Consider the following 15,495-nt stretch of genomic DNA (forward strand, 5'->3'; position numbering starts at 1 on the left):
CATTTTTAAATGCATTATAACTAATAATGTATTGTATAATCTTTACTTATATTATTATTATTATTAATATTACTTTTCTGTAGTTGATTTTTTTTTTTTTTTTGTAACAAATATTTATTTATATTATGATGTTTTTTGTGTATAGAAAATTGTGGATTTGTTTTAAGGGTTCAAAATAACCGTTTGTTGTATGAGTAATGAAAAATAAATGAAAGATTACATTTATCTGTCTTTAGTTACTTTTAGTTGCTAATAAGTATACATATAATTCAAGGCATCAAGTATATATATATTAATTATATATAATATATACAAGGTGATTCTTTAATAGATCACTTCAATATTTCAAAATGTATTAATGTTTTTGAAAATATTTTTGATTGTTAAACCTTTTTCAAATGACAACATACATTTTTAAATTTATATTCTGAAGCAAAATATTTTTCTGAATATTCCGATTTATATAACTCAAAATTTGCACAAGTAGTTTACTAATTTATGATTTATAAATATTCAAAGTTTAGGTTAACGGAATGAAGTGTTAAATATATTCCCCGCAAAATGTAGGTCTACACTCTGCTCACCTAAACTTCAAATAAGTTAATTACAATGATTAAAATTTATTTTTAAATATATTATATATATATATTTATATGTAACTAAAAATATATGTTGTTATTCGAAAATATAAAAACTTATAAAATTATAGTAAATTTAATAAATTTAATGCTATTTTGACAGGAAATTATGTAAGAAAATTAGATTTTGAAATAATCTTAAAAAACAAATAAAAAATTTAGGAAAAACCGGTTACGCAAAATTGAGTCCGAAATACCGTTTTCATGGTAAACTGAGTCCTAGGTTTGAAAAGGTATAAGGTAAACTGAGTCTCTGGTTATAATAGGTTTAGTTTCCAAAACAGCACATTTCCCTTCTCACTTTTACAGGCTTGATACTATCTGTTATGTTAACATAACTAGTGTGATTAAAAATGTGCTTTTTTTGCTTTTAATATTTATTGTACATAAAAATCACAATTAATTAAATGTATAATATACAAATTCAAGTCATTTTTTTTTTTATTTATTTCTATTTATTGTTATTTATGTACATGATAAAAATTTATTTGATGTATTCTTAATGAATTAAAATCTTGAAATATTTTTATTTTCATATTTCAACATTTCTTGTCTCAAAAAAATTGTTTTCTATTATTATTTTTTTCATTTTAATTACCTATTTTTTTTGCTACATATATATATATATATATTATATATCTATTTTAATGTATTTAAGTAAGCAAATCGATAAGCGATAATCACTAATTGGTGATTATAGTCACTATACAGTACTCATTGAGTTTAGAGACTTTATTTTTAAGTAGGTACATTGTTGTTATTTATAAATTATTCTTTCGAAAAATATTATTACTTGGGACTCAATTAACCTAGCACTTTAAAGTTATCCAGACTCAGTTTACCATTCCCGCTCTAAAGGAAATACCAATAAACCAAAATAGGAAAGTTATGATCAGATCAGGTCTTTTTATTTTGAGTTCAAATACAAAATAAATCATAGATAATATATATTAGGTACATTAATTATATTATTTTTATTATATAATATTGTAGCCTTACTTATTTATTATATAAGAAAAATATCTATATCTATACAATAATGTTGAATAATAAACAAATAATACATTTCATAATAGGTATGCAAAATTGTTTTAATTATTATTAATGTATAATTCGTACTTATAGGTACAAATATTACATTATATTGTGTTGGACTAGTTACATTCGGCATATTTGAAAACGATCTTTACATTTTAAAGTATACACATTATTGCGTCTCTCATTAAAATTAAACAAATAATAATTTGTCTAACATCAAAATTATAAGAAATAAAATATATAATATGCACCTATGTATGCATCTCAGCGGGGCCCATTACGTTAATACTACATTGAGAGTTTAGTGTTATATTATTATAAAATGGAAATAATTCCAACATCTTGAAGTGGTGGTGTTACAATTTTATGTTCATTAAACAAAGTAAATATTAATCAACTAATTAATCATTTGATGTATTTTCCAATACATTTTCATATCTTTGCTTAACGAAAAATTCTGAAAATCATTATTTAGTAATTTAATTTCTGCGTTTAAAGGGGCTCCGCCTCCTATATACATAGACGATAGACCCATAGACTCTAGAGTCACTTAAATGCTACGCCACTGTTTTGCAATTATGGCATTAACACAATCACATGTGAAAATACTATTGATGAAAAACTAGGTAAGACAAAATAAATAACTTAAATATATATGCGATGATTTTTCAATAATAATCAATAATATTTTTTACTTTAATTTTAATTATAATATAGGTTATACTGGTTATTGGTAAAAAAGCTTATTAGTTTTTCTGAAAAAGAAATGTCTTAATAAGCGTACGGGAAATTTTTCGCCATAGTAGTTGTAGTTATTGTCCTGTTATGTCGAAATAATTGTTATCGGGTACACAAATTTTTTTTTTTTAAATATAATAAATCAAAATTTTTCTACATGATATCTTAAAGTTAACAATAATATATGTATATGCGCCATGCGGGTGTACTGAATTAATAACTGTGACAATAATGTTTGTATACTAAACAATTAGTGTGTCACACCACACGCTATCCAGTTGTGACATTCACGCGCATATGCGTCCCATATTCGAATTACCCAAATTATTTTCAATCGATGTCCGACGGTTACTCACACAAGCTTTCATTGGGCCACGCAGTTTGATAAGTATTTGAATAAGAGGTTTTCGAATGTTCAACCGCTTTGTTTGAATTTATCGTCTAACAGTCGAACGACGATGGTTTCCATAAAATGTTCCTTATGATTAATAAACTTGTTTATTATATATATATTATATATTATGATATATTTATTTATATTTATATACATAAGTAGTATACTATCTATTTATATATAAATGTAGATAGGTGTATCATATAGGTACTGGTCCGGAAATGTATAGTTTGTTATTTCCTCCTAGATTGGCCATGGTAACATATCTGTATAATATCAGAAAAAAAAGTGTAAATTAAACAACGCAGTTTCATAATAACATACTATTCTATACTCAAGAATGCATTTAAGTAGCTGTAAGACTAATTTTCTTAGTCGATTTTTGTTTTTTTTTAAAAAAAAAAACGATCAAATATAATTGAAAATATTAAGTAGGTTAACTTCAAACTAAATTAAACCATTTTTTTTTCAATACAAGACTTGATTAAGAAAATGAGATTAGTTACCAAATTGGTTCCCATTTGGAAAGGTATATTTATACCAAAAAATAAACTGAATTTGTTAAATCTAAGATACCATATTAGTAATAGACTTACACCTACCCCACATTTGTCGAATTGGTTTCCATAGGTGCAATTTAAATGAAAAAAACCTGAGGGTGTCTAAGCTCTTCGTTTTCTGAGCTATTTAAGGATGCTAATATTCCCTAAGCGCCCCCTATGTTTCGGCATAAGATGATCAAGTAATATGCATATTATTACATTAGTATTTTCATTTCAAGCTTTGGAGTTTAAATAGAAGTAAAATATTATTTAAGACTCAAACTAAATTTAAATAATTTAAAACATAAAATAAAATTACCGGCGGGAACTTTCTTCAATTAGGTTGTTGAATCTTGTATGTAGTATTCTATTGATTTCTACACTCAAGTACTTAACCATCATGAAAATTTGCAAGTATTAATTCGCATCTATCTCGTTTGTTGCCATCAAATGGGAATCAATTATATTCAGCTCGGGGATGAATAAAAGAAGATATCTACCATATAAGAATCAATTAGGCCATTGAGGCAGTCTTAATAACCAATTTGGTACCAGCCAAGTAAATAATTACTATAATATTATTATAGTCATCAAAATAGATCATTCGCTCCGTTATATGTATATGAATGTAATAATTATATGTAATGCCATGACCTTTTTAAACTAGGCACGCGTGATCAATGATGATGGTGGTAATTATAAAATATAACATTATTATTGAATTTATATGATTTCATACTTCAGTTGTCTCGGCGGTAATGGTGGCGGTGCATCATTTGTCTCTTCGATATTCGTATGTAACATATCTTCGTAATCCTCGTCTTCCTCGCTCTTCATCCCTTCGGCGTCTATGCTTTCTTCATCCATTATGCCTTGTAAACGTTTACTCAGCAAGTGTTGGTCGATCTGCCTTAAGTCTTGCATCGAGTTGGGTTCACTGTATCCTGGTGTGGCCAACAACAATCCGACGCTAGTCAACAGGAAATGCGACGAACTCTAAAAAATGTAAATAAGAACTCGTATCTTATAACTTTTGGTAATATAATCAAAATAATGATTATTATTTTAATATTTATATTCTATACAATTTTTGAATCGTTTAGAAACCATTATTTATATACATTTATTATCTATCCAATACCCACTCTGAGGAAACTAATACTATACCATTTTCGTTAACAATATCATTTCGGACAGATACGTTGGGAAACAATTAATTCGTATAAAAATTATCTATATTTTTGACTTCGGGAAGTAAACTACAATGTGCACGTATTCGTGTATGTCTAACTGCGCACTTTATACCCTTTTACCTACGAAAAACAATACGATTATGCTATTATAACTTTTTCATAATTAAAAAATTATTTATTTTAAAACTTGCAAAAATAACACAAATGATTCGATCCAATTAAAATCGATATAAGTCATCAGCAACTGGTTCGAATATATATATATATACCTGCTTCCAAGACAGAATGAAATGAATTGCATGGGAACTGGGGCTATTTCGGTGATATATTTTTATAAAACGTTAGGTATATACTATAGGTACCTTTTGCCGCAAATCGTTGCACCGGGGCACGAGTACGAGGTGTTGTTGTGAGCCGGCGGACCGCAGCGTGGGTGCAGAATGTTGCATGACGAACTTCTTCAGATCGCCTTCGCTCCTGCTCATTCGTCTGGACTCCAGCAGACGTCGAGGCGGCGTCGTCGAAGGCGAATCGGCCGCGGTCCAATGGTCGTAGCGCGTCTGCTTGTCTTTGGGCGTCGGTGGCAACGGCGTAGTGGCAATCCTGGGCAACGGTCGCGGACACGAAAGCAGCTCGTTGTGCAACTCGTCAGCTTCGGTGCAGTACAGTTCTAAATCACCATCACCCGCTTTGAACTTGCTGTAACCATAAATACAAAATAAATTTCAACAAAACTGCTCGCATAATCATTATTGTGTACGCCTGTGAGTGTAATATTGTCGTTTGCAACGCTCCAATTTTTTTAAAAAAAATCAATTTTAGGGGAGAGGGGCTTGAATACTAAAATATACTGCGTCTGTCTGCAACTATAAATAGATATAAAGGTGTGTAGTATTACCTGTTTGTACGTATTGTGCAAACCCTATGTAAATCGTCCGATACAGCCGGCAAAGGCAAGTAACTACATTGTATTTGTGTCCAATGAAGGGTTACTTTGATTTTTCCCGTGTGAGGGTCTGTTACCAATATTTCTTCTGATTTTACAGATAAAGTACCATAAAGGCCGGTTAAACCAGCCGCTTTAGAATGTTCGTTGTCAATTATCGATACAGTATACTCGTTTGTTGTCTCTGCAATGGATAAAGTATAGCTTCTATTATTTATTTATGTGACATTCATGAACTTATTTCTACATTGTTCCAATAAATATGAACGATATAAATGACAAATTTACGTGATCTTATTATTATTATTCATATACACATCAAAGTTCATGGGAGTCATATAACTAGTGGCGTCTTGAACATAAATTTTTTTAGGGAAATTTCTGTAAATAATCTTAGGCGGATGAGTAATGTTTTTGGAGTATGGTAAACTATCAATTATCATTATTAAATAAATTATTCATTGATTTTAATTTAATGCGATAAATTAACATTATGCAAGTTATATTTTACTAATATATTATAGGAGTCAGCACATAAGTAAAAAAAACCTATGTTATATATTATTGTAGGTATGTGTAGGGTATAGTATTTATTTTTGGAAATTATAAAGGTTGAGTAATAAATCATGTAAATATTCGTAACGATAGGTATTGTATATCAGAGTCTATATACCTGCTACTTACTGTTTATTAATTTAAAAATACATAATTAATATACTTATATAATGTATTAAATTATTGTAAATAAAAAAATTTATTTAACAATAATTTAATAACCAAATATTTTATAATTATTAGGTAATTAATTTTAACAATTTATCAGATAATCATCTGCAAATATATTATAAAAATATACGAGTGCATACGATCTTATAATCCTATTATATACTTGATATTTTGATATCAATGACGTAAATGTAATATAGATAATTTATTGTAATTCGTACTTATATTGGTAGTTGGTGGTTTTAGGACATCTCTTATAGATTTCATCCATTTTTGTGACTCTGTTTCTGATTTTCCTGCGATAAAGATACATGGTTGTTGTTCCTTTTGTCCTGCATAAAATATTCCAAAACCGTAGGCTTTAGTCCTATAGTGATGAGAAAATAAAAATATAAATCATAGTCTATGCCTATGAATATTTTTGGATAATTATAAACTTATAAATGTTATAACAATATAACTTAAGATCAGATCAAAACTAACATACCTTATATACAGAAAAAAATAGTAATATTGTAAAATATACTTGGGTACATCATTTTGATATTATTATAACAATTATATAGGTATATATATCAAGTGCAACTTAGTTCAATTCTTACAATCTTAAGATGTAACATTACTAGAATTATTGTAACCATATAATATTATATTGTTGTATGTATTTAACTATATAATATATATTTTACCTATACATATTTTTAATTTATAATATTCAAATATTATGCTTTGGTTTATCGACCTGGATTTAATTCTGTAGATGATTGCATTGTTAGGTACTGCTAAACACGACGTGACATTTCCCTTACTATGTCCTATATTAATGATCATACGATTTTCGTTTTTGAGTACCTTCGCACCATTGACTTTTCCATGCCTGTTAACATTATTCGTTTACACAATTAAGAACTAACTATACTAAATGTTCTATTTGTGATCAATAGGATTTTCTGTATACCTTTAATTATTACATTAAATTTTAGCTTAAATATGTGAAAGTTATATAACCGTGTTTGATCACTGTACATTTAACAAGAAAGGGCTTACCAAATCATTATTAAATTATATTTTTATTATGAAAATATCAAAAATAATAATATGGTGAAATATAGACATACCTTCCATGAACCGAATTTTCTACCTTTAGCTGGTACTTTTATATCGATTATACCACAGATCTCCATGATTGACTTTTCAGCTTGTTTTGTCCTTTAAAAATTTAAAAATTAACATTTAATGACATATTGTTATGTATAAGTAATAATTATTGCTTGTTATATCTTATATACCTAATAAAATAATACCTAATAACAATATAGTAACTTTTGAACGTGTTTTATTCATTAATTAATTTTTGTCTATTTTAATTTGATTCAACGTAAAATAGTTACTTGAAGGTCGATTGAAATAAGATATAATGTGGGATAGGTACTATATATAGTCTATAATTTGCCACTATAGTCGTATTGTATGATTCTGTACTCGGAATCATATAATATAGTAGTTATGATAAAATAAAAATCATTTATTTATAATTCATAAGTTTATTGTCTTGAAAAAGTGGTTTTGTTAATAATATTATATTATTAATGTCTAATTTTCTATTGAATCTAAGTATTTGTCTAAGTGAAAATTTGACTATTTCATAAAATAAACTTGAATAATTCAAAAAAAAAACAATCCTAAAAAAATTAAATATATTTATAAAAAATGTTCTTATCCACTATTAACATCAATATTAATGAGTAGCTACGACCCATATATATACATATATAATAAAATATTCCAAGTATTAAATATTTTTAATTGGTTCAACATCAAATATTATTTTAGTCATAGAAAAATTCAGATTCAAAAGCTTTTAATATATTTCAGTTCAATTATAAAAGACATTTACTCAATATTTTGAGATTTTTAGGTACATTTGAATAATGTATTTAAGTTATGCACTTACTAATGCCAGTGTCATTGCCTGCAAGTATTTTTTTTTTACGGGGGAGGGGGGCTTAACTAGAACCTATTCTTAAATCTTAAGTTAAATATTCTGATGCCGTGGATATATAGCATTTTAAACCTTTACAGCAACTATTATACAAATGACTATTTTAATACAGAAAGCCTTACGTAATACGTTTACAGTCTACAGACCACTGAGAGCATTAAAAAGTTTGTTGAAATTTCCATTACAGCCCCTCAACACTACTGGGTACGCCGTTGATTTAATATATATTAAAATGTTCTCGAATACGAACCAACTAAAATGAAATAAAACAGTGGTATAGGTAATAATATCGTAATTCTTAGATTTTTAGAGATATTTTTTGATAACATTAAAAAATAAAAACAATAACTCAAATTCTATTATTATAGTTATTATATTGTTAACATATTATTATGACTGTAATTATTATTCTTCAATCATTTATGAATATCTGTATACCTAATTAAAATCTTCAGACTCATCTAATAAATTATTATATAATACATTGCTCAAAGCTACGTCAGTTTTTGACTATTGTTATTTGTTTCTCTCAAGGTATACAAGCATAGACACGTCACAATTAATATTGTACCTTTATTATAATATTAAGCTGTAGATTCACCGTGAAGTTCTCAAACTCATATTTTGGTATTTCCGAGGTCCTTAGTCTGGCAAATAATATAATTTTAAATTGAATATTGCCGAACCTTGAAGTTTTTCTACTCTAAATATGGAGGTTATCACCACTTTTATTATTGTTGATGACCGGAAAATAATATACTTCTATCTGGCTTTGCCTATATGGTTATATATTAGTTATGGTTTATTATTACTTTTTTTTGCACTTCTGTAATATTTTGCTGTAAATATCGATGTAAATGTAAGTCGTGTAGGGAAATTGTTTTCAATTTAATAACTAATCAACGATAATAATGTCATTATAATTCTAAATCAAGAAACCTTCGCATTTTTGCCTTTTTTAAAAAGTACGTGTTAAATTAATTAATTGCTTGTTTAAATTATTTTTGTATTTTGTCTTGCTGTAATTTGTTATGCAATGAAATAAAGCTTATTAGATATTTATTAATTAACAATACATTTTATTTTAAATGTGTATATAATTTGGTCCACGTTATTATAGTATATGTAATACATTAAATATTAAATTAGTATTTGAATCAATTTTATTGATAATTTTTGCAGTATCTTTTCTGATTAAAAACTATACAGGTACCTACTTGCTATATTTGGATAGTCACATAACATATAAATAAAATACATTTATTTATTTTTCTTGAACTGTAAAAAGTGTTAATGGATGCCATGTGGAGAATGTTTAATCGCTTGACACTCGTGATGTACAGACTATACTAAGTAGGTACAGACAATTAGAACATATTTCCAAGGCCAAATAATATGTACCTACCCGTCAGCTGTCACATCTCACAGTAGATCGGTATGTATTACACATTTTTGTTTACTCAAACAGCAATTAATACAGACAATTATCGTTTAAATTCTATTACTGGTTGGAGTTAAAATTTAAATGTATTTAAATTATATACTGGTTAGCCGTTAGTCGTTACCCAATTAAATCGTGTGTAAGCTTGAGAAATAAAAACGCAAATCATAATCAGACCAATCACAGCTGCAATGATTAAGCAATCTTATAAAATAGTATAAATAGTTTCAATAAGATTTTAGATCAAATTTATTGATAATTGTAATCAATTAATTTTTTTTATCAATGACACTGTAGGTACACGGATTCGATGTACAACTACTAAATTGTAAAATATGACATAATATTATATTGTAAAGATCTCAAATCTAAATAAACAATTTTTCCAACTACAAACTGTTAATAAAAACTTAAAATTATAAATTACGAAACGTAAAAGAGTATTTTTTAAATGTATACTTCAATATTTTTAAAGTAAATAGGCAGATAGGACCTATCATTCAAACTGTTTTGTTTGCCAATGGGATAAAATTATAGAACTGACTGAGGATATTATATAAAAGATAAAATCATATTTGACTTGAGGCAAAACCGTATACGACATGCCCTTTGTGGTTTTCTGTTTAATAGTTGCATGATTTTGTAATGTAAACAATATAGTATACGCATACCTACGAATGTAAAAACAAAATGAGTCATTTTGTTTTTAGTGAAAACTTTTAATAACTATACACTATACCCCCATACCTCATATTAGAGAAAGTGTTAGTGATTAAAATATTAATTATAAAATAAAAGCTAATACCTATATAAATTATAATTTTCAATATAGCCCAAATAATATGCTACCTGCATCTAAGCTTATTACCTGTCTAATGTAAAACTATACTTATAATTTTTTTAATTTTATATTTAAATATACTGGTAAATTATTTTTTTTTTTAAATGTGTTCGAGTTTCTCGTTTGTTTAAATTAATATAAAGTAAAATATTAATTAAAACATTTTTTTAAATACCTGAATATAACATTAAGTACACATAATTCATATACTTTTATGTTTATATTAAATTTAATATGTAATTGGTAAATATAATTTAAAAATGCCATTTTTACTTAAATGTCGAATCTTGATACTTAAATTATAACTATAAGGTATGAAATATGATACAAATAAACGAATATTAAATTATGATTAACACATAGAATTAAGTACTTATCAATATATGTTGTAATTGGCCTTTTACATAATATATATTATAATTACACAATTGATAATTTTAGATTTAATAAGTAATATTCTTATTTTCCAGAACAAATTCATAAACATTAACAATACCATATATTTTATGAATAATTTTTACCAATTTATTGGTTATTTATGCCTATAGTTTAATTATAATATCTAAAGTCGTTGCTTTAGGAGTCTAATACACATAAAAGTCATGTTATCAACATTTTAATGATTTTTATGTATTATTTCATATTTTTACTATGGTCTATAACCAAACTAATTTAATATAAACTATAAAGAAATTCGAACATTAAGTCGACTACATTTGTGTTTATGCGTATTATATTCAATATTAATTCACCATGATAAGTCCTTCAATCATAATATTTTTGCAAAAAAAACATAAGGCTATAATCAAGGTTCGACGATTTTGTTTTTATATAAAATTATATCATTGAATTTCATAACTATTCATATATTTATCGATCTGTCTCAATATAATTATTTAAAGTAAAATAAGAATATTGATTAATCGATTATTTTAGTTATTATTAGGTATGTATTTTTGTTTAATATATCTTATCTAAATTATAATGTAAGTTAAATAAAAAAAATTACATAACATAAATTACCAACCACCTTGCTACCTATATCAATTATATTCTAATAAAGTGGTGATAATGCTATTGATTTTATTATAATATATATAGTATACTAAGATCAGAGGTTAAATAACAATAAATAAATTAATACAATTTAAACTATTAAAAAACATTTTATAATTTTTGCTGTTAGTATAAACATTTTTAATGAGTAAAAATATGAGTTATATACTGAAGAAGTTATTACTCGGACGAAAAATTTCAATATTTTTTATTCAAAACCAAATTAGTTGGTTAGTTTTTTTTCTAAAACAACTGCAGTATTGGATTATAAAAATCGATATAACTTTATTATTATCCTTCACAAGATCGCAAATTAATGACCTAAAATATTAACCCAAACCTGACCTAACCTACTCATTAGTGTTGCAACAATACACGTTGTCATAAATAATATTTAAAAAAAATAGATATTATAGAAGTATTCTATAACGATTTGAAATCAAATGGACAAGAAAATTAATTAAGTAAAATCTAGATCATGATTAATATATAATTGGTATTTCTCATAGGATTTATAAAATATATATTTATGAATGAATAAATGTATATTAAAACCAGTTATAAATATTATAAAGCTGTGAGCTCGATACATTTATTGAGTAAAAGTAAATTTATTTTTTAATCGATGTTTTTTTTTTTACCTGGTAAATTTTTACCGTTGTTAAAATCGATTAACTCTTAATATTAATTTGTTCTACTAGCATAATAATTGTAATTTAGGTTATTAATATTAATGAACTATTTTTTGCTTACTATTTTAGTCTATACATATATGATATGAACATATATTTTTAAGGTTTCTTAGTTCTTACTAACAATTGTAGGTGTATAGCCGTCAGGGCCGTAATCAAACTGAATTTTTCGAGGTATTTGCCCGGGGCTCGGCTCTAAACCTATTATTAAAGAGCCTGTACTAAGAAAAAAAAATTAAAATACTGACGAGTCCCAGCTGTAGCTTAGGTAATCGATCCCAACAACTTTTTAGAACATATTCATTTGTTAATATTGTATTCGCGTATTATCATATATAAATTAATTATTAGTTTTTATGTAAAATAAGAAAAAATTTTCTTTTAAAAATCAGACCTTACCCTTAGGAAAATACGGGAGTCTGAAAGATTTAGTTGTCCGGAGCTGAGTACGGTCGTGAGTACGGCCGTGATAGCTATATAGCCCGTATAGGAAGTAAGAATGAAAAAAAAAAATTCACAATTTTACATTTTTCTTTGTACAATAAATCACATGTCACTACTCACTTGTCAGTATTGCTTATTTACCTATCTGTTAATTAAGTTAGAATATTTTTGTTTGTTACCTATAAAGTAGTTTCAATCGAAATAAGCTCCATTACTAAGTTTCTAGTTACTTTTTCTATGGACTATGATAATGTTTTAAAGTATAATTTCAGAGAGATAAAAATCATCTAAACACTTATTGTGGCAATAGATAACATAATACTATTTAAATTTGATATAGGCAAATAATTTACAATGCATGTTTTAATTCAAACTTTTTAAGGTACCTATAGCAGTAATGTTATTTAAATTATAATGTATGATTATTCACAAATTTTTTTAGTAGGACTTAGACCAGTTAGACCCTTATATTCGAAATTCCTAGCTATGTCATTGGGTACAATGCAGGTTGTCTAGTTATTTATGGGCTTACATATTATGAAATATAATTTTGTTTCAAAATTAAAAATTCATAATTATACACGGGTACTAAATTGAAATTCGATGCCTAAAAATGTTCTGTTTGAGTTTATACGTAATTATAAAAATAAAAACCAAATAAATGAATATTAAGGTTAGGTTCATCATAATAATTAAACGAAAAAAAAGAAACAACTAGTTTGGTTAAAGTAATTAAAAAAATAATATAACAAAATAAACAAAAAATATTTTTTATATAATACATTTTATTACATCTCAGCTGATATGAAGACAATAGTTTTGTTTTTGTTAATAACATAACGTCATAATATTATAGAGTAGATTAAGTAGGTAGAACTTTAATGACAGTAAAATACATAATTATACATGACATAATAATGCACATAATTATGAAAACATCTGCACAAAACATATATATTTAAAAAACTTAACGATGAATCGTTCAATAACAATTATTTCTTCGAAGGGTTTTGCACTAAGTTATATGTATATTGTTATATGATAATGATATATAATTTTTAAACAATTTAGAAATATATTTCTGTATTTAAAATGTTAAAGTTCTAATAGGAACAATCAAAACGGAAGACAAAATTTCCTTATTTTTTTTTACATATTTAAATTACCAATATAATTAATTACTAAATATTGGTTTTTCAACCAATATTTAAAAATTTTATTATATAATTTTATTTTTAAACTACTGAAATGAAAATAAAGATTTTAAATTTATATTATAGCTTAAACAACTTAAATAAATTATAATTTATATTCTTGGAACAAATTTTTATTATTCCATGTGAAAGTATGACTAAAATGTCTTTCATTTATAAGGTAAAACTAGTAGCTAACTACTAACAACTGGAAACAGTGAAAACTAAGAAAAAAATTAAAAAACGTCGTTGTCTAGGTACCGGTTTTATTAACACTATATCGTGGATGTTTTGTAATAATCAATTTGTCAAGGATTTTATTGCATTTAATCATTTAAAAAAAAATTAAAAATCCAAAAATACTTATTTTATCAAGCTTTTAGTGTAGTCAAGGTATACATAGTAAATAACTAAAAGCTTAAATTCAAATTATATTGATATTTGAAATAAAAACTTATCTAGTTTAATATATAAGTTATAAGTACATTTTTGAAAATATATATATATATTATATTTTATATATTTATGAATTAGGTAAATTAAGAAAAAAACATTATAGATTTATTTTTATTAATGTATACATTAATAGATGAAATCAAAATTTGTGAAGCATTAATAAAAAAAAATGTGGTGTATAATAAAGTATAAAGTAAACAAGACCAAATATAATTGAGTTAGAAGTAATAAATATTAAATTGTTACTTAAATAATGATTATATTATATAAATGATTAAAAACAATGCCTTGAATATTATAGTTCGTATATACCTATATCTTTTATACCTGATCTATAAATACTTGAATAAAATAATTTTTAAAAATAAAATAAAATTAGTTATATACATTTTTAAAAATTGCATAACTAATTGCTAAAATTGAATTTAGGAGAATACAATAAAATAAAATCTACTAACATTAAATTCCAATCAAATATCTAATATTTCAATAGAAACTAAATAACAATGTTTAGTCTAGTTCTCTTTAAAAAGAAATCCTTAGAATTATGTTACATTTTATCATACATTTAAAACTAAATGTAATTTGCAAATCGAAAAATGTGTCAATATATTAAGTACTTTTCATTAATGGCATTTTTTAAAATTAAATTCAAAATGTTTACCTTTAAAGATGCATTCAAGTCTCCAAGATCGATGCAACTGTATACAACATAAACAAATTTAAGTAAATGCGCACTTGCGGATTTTTATTTACAAGTCAATGTATAATGGATAAATATTATGTAAACACCTAAAAATCTATTAATTCACTTAACATTTAGTATAGACGCCGATTTGTACGAACAACAATAATGAATGGAGCCTAACACGATATTAACTACGCTCAAGTGAATGTGCATGATTTGATTGCAGTTTTAGTACTGCTGTCGGTACTCGGTAGTTCATAATCGTTCGTACCTACGTACGTCGTTGTTACTTATTGTAGTCATCGTCACTGTGACGAAATAGTCGTGCAACTAGATAATATTGGCTGTTGGTACCGGACAGGAAGTAAAACGAAACAACAATACGATTGTTAATCATACGCTAATAATTGTTTTTTTTCGTGATTTTTTTAAATTTTATTTACACTCAAAATTCGTTATAATAATAT

At 25.6% G+C, this 15,495-nt stretch overlaps 1 protein-coding gene across 1 annotated transcript; it reads right to left on the reverse strand.

The window, feature by feature from the left end:
* Positions 1-1,722: 1,722 nt before the first annotated feature.
* Positions 1,723-15,337, reverse strand: LOC113556580. The gene is given in 9 exon segments (XM_026961623.1): positions 1,723-3,074; positions 4,090-4,346; positions 4,906-5,242; positions 5,442-5,673; positions 6,437-6,582; positions 6,958-7,067; positions 7,069-7,092; positions 7,334-7,424; positions 15,005-15,337. Coding segments are annotated over 8 exon segments (1,239 nt in total). The 5' UTR covers positions 7,400-7,424; positions 15,005-15,337; the 3' UTR covers positions 1,723-3,007.
* Positions 15,338-15,495: the final 158 nt, after the last annotated feature.

This window comes from Rhopalosiphum maidis, chromosome 1 (assembly GCF_003676215.2).
Source record: "Rhopalosiphum maidis isolate BTI-1 chromosome 1, ASM367621v3, whole genome shotgun sequence".
Classification (NCBI taxonomy): Eukaryota; Metazoa; Arthropoda; class Insecta; order Hemiptera; family Aphididae; genus Rhopalosiphum; species Rhopalosiphum maidis.